This window comes from Pelophylax lessonae (assembly GCF_965119305.1).
Source record: "Pelophylax lessonae genome assembly, chromosome: 1".
Classification (NCBI taxonomy): Eukaryota; Metazoa; Chordata; class Amphibia; order Anura; family Ranidae; genus Pelophylax; species Pelophylax lessonae.
In genome coordinates, this window is record NC_138768.1 from 367,148,745 (window position 1) to 367,162,222 (window position 13,478).

At 41.4% G+C, this 13,478-nt stretch overlaps 1 protein-coding gene across 1 annotated transcript in view; it reads left to right on the plus strand.

The window, feature by feature from the left end:
* Positions 1-13,478, plus strand: part of ALDH1A1 (aldehyde dehydrogenase 1 family member A1) — a 105,889-nt gene that overhangs the window by 35,841 nt on the left and 56,570 nt on the right. The window contains exon 3 of the mRNA XM_082244138.1: positions 6,886-7,026. Within this exon, the coding sequence (XP_082100264.1) occupies positions 6,886-7,026 (141 nt within the window). The remainder of the gene's footprint in view (positions 1-6,885; positions 7,027-13,478) is intronic.

Below are 13,478 nucleotides of genomic sequence, written 5' to 3' on the forward strand. Positions count from 1 at the left end.
AAGATAATATATGTCACAAGTACAAATTTAGCCATATGTCATATTTATCTAACTAAAAAAAAGTTATTGTCCCAAGCAGAGTTCACTAAATCACTAAGCAGTCTGTGGGTATGGGGGAATAACAGCTTAGGGAGAAATAGCATGGAAAGTCAATGTGGTTTTTCCTCACTGTAGTGGCTGCTTGTCGAGGAGGTAGTAGTAGCTCTGGAGGAACAAGGAGAGAGAGAAAACACAGCGCCTTCTAAGTGCAGCAGAAAGGTGATTTAATGGAGGTATAAAAAAACCCACTCACAAGGGTAAGCTTGTTAAAAGCATGTAGTCTATGTATAGGCATCTGCATCGTGATCCTGGGGGTCCTTAGTGGTGGTATCCCTGCTGGCTCTCACAGTGTGGGGATTCTTCAGTGGTTGCTGCAGTATTCAGGGTCCATGGAATTCTGCTGCACTTAGAAGGCGCTATGTTTTCTCTCTCTCCATAATTAACTAACTTACACACCTTACTTACAGTACAGTACGGACTGGACAAGGGGTTTCACACACAGGTGGCTGCAGCCACCAGGATTGTGTGTAAAACTGACACGAAGTGGAAGCATGTGCGAAAGTAATCAGTTGCCACCTGATTACTTCCACACATCCCCGCCACCGTCACCCCCCCCCCCCCCCAGCCATGTATTCTGGTCTCCGCTTGCCCAACTGCAGGCCGGGGACCGAAACAGCAGGTGAAGGGGAGGGAGCACAGCAGACACGCATCCACTCTCCTCCACTTCTTGCTGTGACCCCGAAACTGACATGTATGACGCCACTTCCAGGTCACCCTGTCACTGCATTGTAATACATTCCATGGAGCCCAGAGGAGAAATGTAGGGTCTTTTAGATGAGGCATGTCTCATTAAAGAGAACCTGTCACCTAAAAATCATTACATAGGGGACTTTTAATCCCTTATGTGATAAAAAAGTTAAGCAAAAAAAATATATTTCGTTTTTGCAAAAAAATGAAGTTACATCCAAGCACAAAAAATCTCCCCCCAAAAACATTTTGAGCCCCCCCCCCCACTCCCACATATACGCACATATGAACATAAACAAACATGTCGGGGGCGCCTACATGTGAAAACATTGATTGCAATACACGTTACATATTGCGGTGCATGCAATCTCTGTTACACTAAACTGATGACCTACAGGTGGTCTTTTAGGTGTATCCTATAGAAAATACAGGCCACAGAACTATGTCTCCATTTTACAGGTGCACACAAATTTAGTGTTTGGCATGTTGGGTATCTATTTACTTGGTAAAATCTCATTTTTTATATTGTACCAAAAATTTGGGTTGTTTATTGCGTTTATTTGCTCTACAATTCACTTCAGTGTGCTTTTCACTGAAATGTTGCATTTCCTAGACCTTTGCAGTAATTTAACAAGAAAAAATAGTTAGTCTTACTTTTTTTTTATTTTTCGGGGGGGGGGGGGGGCTTCAGAATGAGATGCATGGCGGGTCAAGGTACCTGCCATGCATGTATGGGGCCGTGGCATGATAAAAAAAAAAATGCTATTCAAACAATAGGATTGGTGTTTTATATAAGGGTCAAGATTGGTCAATTAGGTGACAAGCTAATTGGCTAAGACACACAGTTCAAGGATTGGACAGTTTTCAAACCTTTAAAAAAAAAATGTTGCCTATATAAACTGCTGCAGCAACTGTCAAAAATCAGTTGCCGGGAGCGGAGAAAAAGAATTCGTTGGAGTGATGGAGTCCCTTCTGCGTGACTTACTTGAAAGAGCTAGAGGTGCCGACGGTGAAGAATGGGCGAGGAAATGCCTATCGATTCCGGTGGACGCCTCGGTTCATGTTGATCCTCCGCCATCGTTGTCTCGGGATTGTGGCATGTTTCCTGTTCCTGTTGACCCCGGGAGTGACGCCGCTTCCGCTCGTCCGGCCTCGCGAATGGCATTGTCCGCCTCCGGTGACCTGTGTGACGTATCCGGTGATCGTCATCATCGGGCGACGGCTTCCGCCGGGTATCCGGATAGAAGATCGCTGCGGAATGTGAAGAGGCCCGGAAGATTTGGTCCGGCTTCGGTGTCCGCGGTGTCTGCTAAGAAGAAAACGAAGGATGTCCGTTCTACTGTTGTGGACCAGTCGTCCGGTGTGGATATGCCTGGTTCATTGGCGGCGGCGGTGTCCTCAGCCTCTATGTGTTCAGCTGCGGTTTCTTCAGGACAACTTAATCAACTGCCGTCAACTGTCAGTACTGCGGTCATTGGTGACGCAGTTGTTGCAGGTGAGCGCCCTGCTAATGTTATGTTGGCTGAAATTTTTACAGTGATGTCCTCATTGTGTGCAAAGCTTAATGATAGTGTTTCAGTACCTACAGTTATTGGAAACTCTACGGTAAGTGAATGTGTTGTGGAACCGAATGTTCCTACATCTGTGAGAAATGTCTGGAGTGATAGTGTGCTTTGTGATGAAGCTACTTCTCCTCTAAGTGTTGCTGATAATGTACATGCTGCTAGGGAATCTATTTTGCCTACTCAAATGCAAAATGTTCCTGAAATTTCTTTGAAAGAAGCTTTGCCGTGCCCCCTTTCTCCCTTAGGTTTTCACCTTAAGGACTCGGGTAAGGAAAAAATTTTTAGGGGTGAGTACGTGGACATATTGTCTTTGCTTCCTGGCAATAAGCCATCTAAATTTGATAGCGAAAAGTCTAATGAGGATAGATCTAGGGCTGCTCCTAGGTCTTTTTCAAATTGGTTACAGGGATTCTGTATACGTATATTCCTGTGTATTAGGTGAAAGAAAGCCTGAACTATGTACTGGTCTGTTTCAACATTTAGACATAGTGTTGGAAGCTTATAGAAGTTTCCCTGGTTTTGGTTGGCTGAATTATGACGAGTCATTTCGGCAAAAGCTTTCAGTCCATAAGTCTTTACAATGGGGTGTCATAGATGTGGGTTTGTGGCTGAATTTGCTGTTGCCTCGGAAGAATTCTTTTGTTTCAAAACCATCTACTTCTGTTCAACACCGGAAGGGAGTTTGTTTTGGATTTAATGACGGCCTATGTAAATGGCCTCATTCTTGTAGATTTAAGCATGAGTGCTCACACTGTGCTGGGGCCCACCCGGTCTCTAAGTGCTTTAAAAAGCAATCTTCGCTTAGTGGCCATTCAAACAGGGAGCAGATTTTTCTTAAAGGCGGAAACTACGGTGAGCTTGGAAGGAATGCTCCCGTGGCTACTAGCTTACCCAAACCGTAGATCCGCTAACATTTTGATTGATGGTTTTGGTTTTGGATTTCCGCTGCCTGCTTTTTCTGGCTCTGGTTGTGTGTTGCGTGATAATCTGCCTTCTGTGGCTATGCATCCTGAGGTGGTTAGGTTGAAAATTGCTAAGGAGGTTGCTGGGGGTAGGGTGGCTGGTCCTTTTTCGGCTCCTCCTTTCCCTAATTTTAGAATTTCGCCTTTGGGGGTCATAGCAAAGAAGGAACCAGGTGAATTTCGTCTGATACACCATCTATCGTTTCCTGTTGGGGAATCTTTGAATGACGAAATTGACGCTAATCTGTGTTCTGTTTCTTACGCTACATTCGATGACGCTTTGTCTAAGATTAGGAAAGCAGGTTGCTCTGCTTTGCTCGCTAAGGCTGACGTCAAATCGGCATTTAGATTATTGCCCATTCATCCTCAGGCATTCACTTCCTTAGGTTTTTGTTTTGATAATGAATTTTATTTTGATAAGTGTTTACCGATGGGATTTTCCATCTCTTGTTTTTACTTCGAATTGTTTTCAACTTTTCTGGAATGGGTGGTTGTTTGCAAGTCCAGTTATGACAACATATTACATTATTTGGACGATTTCTTATTTATTGGTAAGGCAGGTTCTTTTGATTGTATATCTACTCTTAGTATTTTTGAATCTATTTGCAGTGATTTTGGCATTCCACTAGCAGCGGAAAAAGCTGTGTATCCTACTTCTTGCCTGTAATTTTTGGGCATTCAAATTGATTCTGTGGAAATGGTTTTTCGTTTGCCCGATGCTAAAATTTCTAAACTTCGTTGGCTGTTGAATTTTGTTTTGAGTAGAGACAAAGTCAAATTGAAATTAGTTCAATCTCTTTTGGGATTGCTCAACTTTGCATCCAGGGCCATGCCTATGGGCAGGGCATTTACTAAAAGATTGTATAGAGCTATCTCGGGTGTATCTTCTCCTGGCCACTTTATCGTTGTGTCACCTGAGATTAAGGCGGATTTGTTAATTTGGTTACGGTTTTTGGATTCATTTAATGGATTTACTGTTTGGCAGGAATGTTTCTGCACCTCTGTCGCATTAGATTTGTTTGCTGATGCGTCTGGCGCACACGGTTATGGCGTTTATTGGAATGGCCATTGGTCTGCGGCCACTTGGCATCCTGTGTGGATCTTTAAAGGTTTGACGAATTGCATTGTTCTGCTGGAATTGTTTCCGGTATTGGTTGCATTAGAGATTTGGGGCGTTGAGTTTTCTAATGGGCGTATAATGTTACATTCAGATAATAAAGGAGTTGTTTTCGCCATTAACTGCCTATCCTCCAAGTCTCCGCCAGTTGTTTCTCTTTTGAGGTATTTAGTGCTTTTGTGTTTAAAGTTTAATATTTGGTTGAAAGCTAAGTATATACCTGGCCATAGCAATATTATTGCTGACTCCCTATCTCGCCAGCAGATGGACCGTTTTCGGTTGGAGGCTCCTGGTGCGGATCTAGTGGGCCTTTCTTGCCCTTCTCATCTATGGGAACTGGTCTGACTGATGTTTCTTCGGCGATTCGTTCATCTTTGGCTCCTTCAACTTGGAATTCGTACCATGCCGCGTGGCGTTTATGGTCTTCTTTCTTTGCTGACCGAGGTGTACATGGTTTTTCTTTTTCAGAAGGGAATGTTTTACGCTTTTTGAATTATTTATTTGTTAAGAAATTTTCTTATTCTCATGTTGTTAAGACTTTGGCAGGGATTTCTTTTTTTGCAAAGTTACAAGGTGGGGATTCCTGCATGGAATTTTTCTCGGTTAAATTAGCGTTGAAAGGTTATCGGAAATCTCATGTTACACCTGACAGGAGATTTGCAGTTTCTCTTTCTTTGTTAAGTGATTTATGTATCGCTTGTTCTGCTGTTTGTTTTTCTAAGTATGAAGCAGTTTTGTTGCAATGCGCGTTTTGTATGTGCTTTTTCGGCGCATTTCGCATTTCGGAATTGCTTTCATCGAAGAAAACTGCGTTTGATGGCTTACAATTTTCAGATGTGTCTGTTAATAGGGGTATTCTTCGGATTTTTCTTAGGCGCAGCAAAACTGATCAACTGGGTAAGGGTAGGTGGATTTCTTTAAGATGCTATGTGAATATTGATGTTTGCGCAGTCAGTCTAGCCGAAAAATACTTGGCCATTAGGCCTCTTCCTTTTCTGCAATTTTTTATTCATTTGGATGGCACCCCGCTTACCATTTTTCAGTTCAATGCGATTTTGAAGAAGTGTTTAGTCCATTTGAATTTGGGTCATCTGCCGATTTCAGCACACTCGTTCCGCATTGGCGCTGCTACCGCTGCTGCGAATTGTGGTATGTCTGATGATGCTATTAAGAATGTAGGTAGGTGGCGTTCGACCGCTTTTAGATCATATATTAGGCCTAATTCTTGTGTTTGATTGCAGGTCCTCGTAAGGTTATATGGATAATTGGTCATTCGTTTGTTTTTTGGGCCTACAAGCGGGCCGAAGGTCGGATTTATTCTACTAACTTGGGTTTTTCTTCATCTTCAACCTCGCTGTTTTGGTACGGTAGGCGAGGGATGCTATGGCAGGACGTGTTTTCTGTTTTTTCCGAATTGTGTTTGTTATGGCCTACCCCAGATGTTGTTATTATTCATCTCGGCGGTAATGATTTGGGTTTCAGGAAGAGTGTAGATCTTTTATTGAGTATTAAAGCTGGTTTTGTGAACTTTAAGTCTGTGTTTTCTTCCTGTACTTTTGTCTTCTCTGAAATTATACCGAGGTTGTGTTGGTATTCAGAGGAGCGATTGTTTCTTGAGAAGTCACGGATTAAAGTTAATAGGGCATTGTCTAAATTTATGCCTTCTATGGGGGGGTTTTCTTTTAGACATGTAGATCTGGAGGGTGGTTTGGAGGGATTCTATATTTGGGATAAAGTTCATTTATCAGATATTGCTAATGATATTTTTAATTTGGACTTGCAGTCGTGTATAGAGGTGGCTTTGGGCCGTGTGGTGGTGCCATGCTCTTAAAGTGTGCATGGCTTGTGGGTTTGTGTTTTTAATAGTTTACAACTGGGTAGTTCGAGTTTTGTGACTGGACTACATTTTTATGTGAATGTACATGGTTAGTTCGAGCCTTGGGGCTGAGTAAAATATTTTGGTTGTTTAAAATATTTAATAAATGGCCAAGGCCCATTATACCATTGCAAGTCCAAGTGTTAATTTTGTCTTATTTATTTATAAATAGTAATATAAGATGTTTGTTCTGTTATTCTGCCTGCGGCACCATTCTCTACTTATAGGCTCCTGAGATGTAAATCCTGCCTGAAGTTTAGTAATGACAAACACACAGCAACCTATGACATCCCACTCAGAAATACTCCCTTATCTTATATGACTACGGTGAATTTAAATCATAAATATTGAATGTTCGCCAAAAAATTGCAGGATTTGGTACAGATCATTTAAATTATATTTCAAATTATACATGAGCGCTCTTTCGTAAAAAAAAAAGAATGTGCAAAAAATACAATGTATCAAAATATATTATACTGTTCCTTAGCAAATAGATACATTCCACCAGTTAACAAATCATGTTTTAGTAAGAAGACAAGTCTTTGCTAAGTGTATTCTTAAATGAGTTTTTGATTCCAGGCAGATGTCGATAAAGCAGTAAAGGCTGCAAGAGAAGCATTTGCGATTGGGTCAACATGGCGCACGATGGATGCTTCTGAAAGGGGAAAACTCTTGAATAAATTAGCTGATCTTGTGGAACGTGATAGTTTGCTTCTAAGTGTAAGTAAATTCCGTATGTTCTTAAAATGTTAAAGCTTTTTTCAGCCTCAGTCATTTTGTTTTTATGTACTGACAAACAAAGAAAAATTACACCTAACAAAAATGTAAAAGTTGTATTTAAAACACATTATACCATTTTTACACTCATGCTGATTTTCTCTCATTCCTGTTATGACTCTTTTTAAAGTTATACATATTGTAGAGCTGGCATATGCCATGCATCGTAATAACACTTCTTTATTTTGGTCATTACCATCCAGAACATAAGCACAAGGACTAGCTTGCTATAGAAAATATAATGGCAGGGAAAAAATCCAGCTACATAATTACCTCTGCTTCCCCTAAGAGATAGTTAACTTAGGTGAGGTGGCGGTGATAAGGGACTAGATCTTTTTCCTGACATCATATCCTATGACAAGCTGGCCTACGAGGTGAAACTTTCTTGTGCCCCGGCTTCCAAGGGGAGCCTGTACAAAGTGTTTTTTTTTTTTTTTTTTGCTTTAACACATGCTATATTATGGGGGACAGTTTCAAATTGTTATTATGAATACCTTCAATATAAAGGCATGCTCTGTGTAAATACTGAACCAATACATTTGTGAGATGTATCAACATATTCATCTGTACTCAGTTTTAAAGAGGAGAACTCTTTAGAACTGAGTATGTATTGATTGATTATTGATTAATTGTACAAAATGTATTGATTGATTAAAACTGTATTTTGGTTCTTATATTCCCAATGGGGCAGTTGTCATGCAGGACTTATTGGATACTGTGGTGGTTCATGCAAGCCTATATACTGAGTTCATGCATGTGCATGCTTTTATACATATGCACTTTTAAAATAATAAAAATTAATCTATTTTACAATAAATTTGGTTGCTCTGCAGTGCTATAGGTAAAGTCCAAGCACTAACTTTCTGGATGATTGTTTTTATATGGAGATAATAGCAGTAAGGGAGGTAGAAATATTGGTGTTGTAATTTCCACAACTTCTCTATTTTTTTATAACATGTTATGGTTAGTGTACATAAGGATGGGTAGTCTGGGAGACGGTGTTGGAAGCATGCAAGCAAACAGGTATGAAATTTGGATAATTTTTAATCTTCTTTGTGATTAGGTCTTTGTCTGTCCTCCCTTTTCTGTATACAGAGTTAAAGTAATAACTGAGTGGAGTGTGGCTTTAGGGATTCTAGAGGTTCCAAATAAATAGAGAACAATTTTTCTTGATATTGTTAAATTTTACCAAAAAAGTGAATATGGACCTGGGATGTTTGGTACCAACATCCTGAGTATAAACAATATATTGGAGAGAAAGAGTAAGGATCTTTTAAGGTACCAAAAAGAGTCAAGACGTGCCTACGGCATAATAAAAGTTGATAGTGTCTATTTAAACTTTTGTAAAATACAACATAGTACTTCACCCGATGAAACAAGACTAAAGAGGGTTGAACGGAAAAAAAACTGTCAGCTCGGTCGGAGCCACTGTACTAACAATCTGTCATTAGTACAGCGATCTCCCCCGCTGAGCTGTTGTGTTCTAACAGGGGGATGCCCCCCCCTCCCTCCAGAAAACTCTGATCAGCACTCTCCACCATTGGCTAAGAGTGCTTGGCTAAGAGTGCTGATCAGGAGACGTTTGGCCGGTTCCTGTCGGACAGGATGCCATACACATGGGCCGAATGTTGGACATTTTTTTTATTGACTGGCCAATGTCAGCTGGCAATCGGCCTGTGTGTACGAAGCTTAAGGGACTTTTAAGCAGTCCCTACAGTATAATAAAAGTTGATAGTGTTTATTTAAACAGTCATAAAATACAACATAATACATATTGGAGCCTGATGCAAGGTTTACACAAGGCAAAACACTACACCACCATGCTCATATTTCCCATGTCGCCTGTCTATTATTCTGATGAATGAGATCAGAGTCTTCTAAAAGTCCATGTATAGCATATTTGCCACATTATTGGAGACAGATGAGTAATAACGCTACATGTTTCCTTGATTTTGAACTTCAGGCATTGATGGCAGGTATACAATCTAAAGTATACAATACAAAAAGAAACAATATATAATTTCAATTTCAAATATCAATATTATATACAAAATGCATACTAAATTAGAAGTCTTATTTTATCATTTGTACTTATGGATATCATAAAAAACATCCTAATGCAATCATGTGGAAATCAGCATTTACAAAGCAGGAACAAGAAGAGATGCTGCCAAGGACCACAGGAAAACACTTCCCCAAAAGTCTACAAAGATTTTTATTAAAATTGTTAATGGAAAGGAATTATAAATTGGCAAATATATAGAGTACACTCAGGTTTCTGTGGTAGTGAGTCCTTGTTGAATGCCAATCTGGGGTTCCCCAGTCCTGCTTCTTCACCAGGGCCCCTGATGGTGGGGGTGGACTTGAAACCAGGTCGCGGCCCTCAGGTACACCCAGCTGACCATACGGAGACCACTCACATATACAGAATACAGGGCAGGCAGTAGACAAGCACAAGACAAAGCCGGCGTCGATACATGTGAAATCAGACACTGAATATATAAAACACTAGGCAAACAGGAGTTTAGAGAACTAGGAAGTTGCTCAGGCAACGCGGGCTGCACTAAACATGTCTTATATAGGGAAGCAAAATGGGAGGTGGGCTGGGAAGTGATAGAAGAGAAATAAATAAAAACCCACAGTATAACAGGCGACACTCATAGGTGAGCACAGAAGCCAAACACATATGAAAAGAATCACAGGTCTAGCAGAACCATGGCAGCAAGGAGGTAAGAATTTCACAGGCAGGAAACTGCAGGCTAAACCCTGACACTACTATTTATTCAATTAAGTACAATTGTTTCTACCTATGTTTAAAGAAGCTCCGAATAATCCACTGGAAATAAACACCCAAAAGAACACTTTAAAGTGCTTGTATGTGAAACATTATATATTACAACCCTTCAGAGACTTAAAGCCACTTCAAGCAAAACTTCAGCCTAAATTATATAAAGTCAGTAAAATGTACCTCTAAGCCCACTAAAGGGGTTCCCCGATTAAGCTAAAAAATTAAAAAAGAAAACAAATATTATTTTCAAAGTGGTAAAGGTCTGTTTAACTCCATGTTTTCCTGCAGCCATTTGTGATCCCAAGCATGGCAAACAGGCCATGTTGGAGGTGTGTCTCTAAAAAAAGGCGTATGTCTCAAAAAAGCTTCCCACCCTACCCCCCCCCCCCAACCACAAACAGACACACCCAGTCCCAATGAGTGTCTCTCTGGGGCCAGGTGGGTCTCTCTGCAGATGGGGTGGCTGACATCACATACACACCCATGTTGTATGCTGTGGGCAACGATGGCGCAGATAAAACCCCTGGGGTGGTGCTGGGCAGGGCTCCAGAACACAATGAGACACATCCCCAACATAGTCTCTTTGCCATGCTTAGGATCACAATCGCCTGGAGGATGACAATGAAGTCAACAGACCTTTACCAGTTAGAAAATTATTATTATTAATATTATTTTATGACTGGATAAAAAATATCAACATGTATTATATTGTATGCACTTTATGACTCTTTCCAGTACCTTAAAAGTTCAATATTCTTTCTCTCCTATGTATTCTTAAAGTGAACCTGTGTTTGCCCATGTGTCAATTCAACAGGTTCACTTCCATCATCAGTCCCTCACCCAGCAGCACATACATTTTCCTTTGCTCCCCTCTGCCAAAAGCAGTAACATCCAGCCCATGTTGGCTATGTGTCACTCAAGTCATAGCTTGCACAGGGCTATGGGCTTTCCCATGTGAGAGCACTGCTGCTTGATGATTGGCCCGGTGCTGCAACATGGTCTGTGCGGGAGAACAGCAGACCAAACAGAAATAAACAAAACCGCCAATCACGTTTAACTTCCGTAAAACTAAGAGGGGTATATGCTAATGCCAGGAGCCTAGCTAATAAGATGGATGAGTTGGACATGTTAGTACATGAGGAGGACATAGACCTTGTGGGAATAACGGAGACTTGGTTCGACCCCTCACATGACTGGCTGGCCAATATCCAAGGGTATTCGGTGTACCGGAAGGACAGGGTTGGTAAAAGAGGGGGAGGGGTATGTCTCTATGTCAAGAACAATATAAAGGTGCTAGAAAGGAGTGACATTACGGATGGGATGAGCATGGATTTAGAATCTGTGTGGGTTGAACTCGATAGGGAAGAAGATAAGGGAAAAGTAGTTGTGGGGGTTTGCTATAGGCCACCTAACCAAGGGGAGGAGGTAGAGCTGGAATTTTTAGCACTAATAGGTAAAGCGGCAAAACTAGGATCAGTCATCATTTTGGGGGACTTCAATTATCCCGACATTGACTGGGATGAGGGGACTGCACACTCGCATAAGGCCCGGCTATTCACGGAAACCTTACAGGATAACTACATGTCGCAGTTGGTGGATTCCCCTACTAGAGAGAATGCTATCCTGGATCTATTGATCACTAATGACCCAGACATAATCTCGGAGGTAGGAGTCCAGGACAACCTGGGCTCTAGCGATCACAGGATGATCACATTTAGTATAAATAACAATATAAAAAGGCAAGTGGGGAACATAAGAACCCTAAACTTCAGAAGGGCAGACTTTCCAAAATTGTACTCATTGATGGAAAGGGTAAACTGGGACCAAACCCTGGGATCACTGACCACAGAGGAAAAATGGGAATGCTTTAGAACAATATTAAGCAAAGGCATCTTGCAGTGCATTCCTATGGGGAATAAATTTAGAAGAGAAAAAGCCAAACCTGGCTGGCTAAACCGTAGCGTTAAAAAACTTATTAGGGGAAAAAAATTGGCCTTCAAGAAATATAAATCAGAGGGCACCGTATCGGCCTTCCAGCAATACAAGGAGGAAAATAAGAAGTGTAAACACGAAATCAAGATGGCTAAAATCAACTTTGAGAGACAAATAGCGGAGGATAGTAAAAAAAACCCAAAGAAATTCTTTAAATATATCAACAGCAAAAAAACTAGGGCAGAGCATATTGCACACATAATTAGCGATGATGGGAGGATGGTTACAGAGGACACTGAAAAAGCAACCGTGCTGAATTCTTTTTTCTCATCAGTCTTTACGCAGGAAAAGGAAGGGTACACTGACCATGACTGTATGGTTAGTAGTAATACACAGGACTTGCCACTATGGCTAACAGAGGGGGAAATCAGGGAAAGACTGGATAAACTTAACACAAACAAATCACCAGGCCCGGATGGCGTACATCCGAGAGTGCTCAAGGAACTCAGTATGGTTATATCTAGACCACTGTTCCTGATCTTTGCTGACAGTATTAGGACAGGAGATGTACCAGGGGATTGGAGGAAGGCTAACGTGATTCCGATATTCAAAAAGGGCCAGAGACATATCCCGGGAAATTATAGGCCTGTCAGTCTGACATCAATAATATGTAAACTTTTGGAGGGGATGATAAGGGACTATATCGTAGATTATGCTAAAGACAACAACATCATCAGTAGTAACCAGCACGGGTTTACAAATGGGCGATCTTGTCAAACCAATCTCTTAGCATTCTACGAGGAAGTGAGCTGTGAGCTAGATAGGGGGAGACCAGTGGATGTGGTGTACTTGGATTTCGCTAAGGCGTTTGATACAGTTCCCCACAAGCGCTTAATTTATAAAATAAGGTCTGCAGGTATCGACAGCAGGGTTTGCTCTTGGATACGGAATTGGCTAAAAGGCCGTGTCCAAAGGGTAGTAATAAACAGCGCATACTCAGACTGGTCTGAGGTAGTAAGTGGGGTGCCCCAGGGCTCAGTCCTGGGACCAACCTTGTTCAATTTATTCATAAACAGCATTGAGGAAGGGATCAGTAGTTCGTTATCAGTTTTTGCAGATGACACAAAATTGGCCAGGGCAATAACTGCACAGCATGAAGCAGATATCCTACAGAATGACCTGGACAAAATTACGGAGTGGGCAACGACATGGCAAATGAGGTTTAATGTGGAGAAGTGTAAGGTTTTGCACTTGGGGACCAAAAACATAAAAACACAATACACGTTAGGAGGGGAACCCTTGGGGGAATCAAAAATGGAGAAAGATCTGGGAGTCTTAGTTGATGATAGATTAGGCAACAGCATGCAATGCCAAGCAGCAGCTTCCAAAGCCAACAGAATATTAGCATGCATAAAGAAAGGGATGTATTCCAGAGATAAGACTATAATCCTTCCACTTTATAAAACTCTGGTCCGACCGCATCTGGAGTATTCTGTCCAGTTCTGGTCGCCAGTCCTCAGGAGGGATGTGTTGGAGCTGGAGAAAGTCCAGAGAAGGGCAACTAAACTGATTAGGGGGTTGGAGGACCTTACCTATGAAGAGCGGCTGCAATCGCTCGATTTATTTTCCCTGGAGAAAAGACGTCTGAGAGGGGACATGATAGCAATTTATAAAT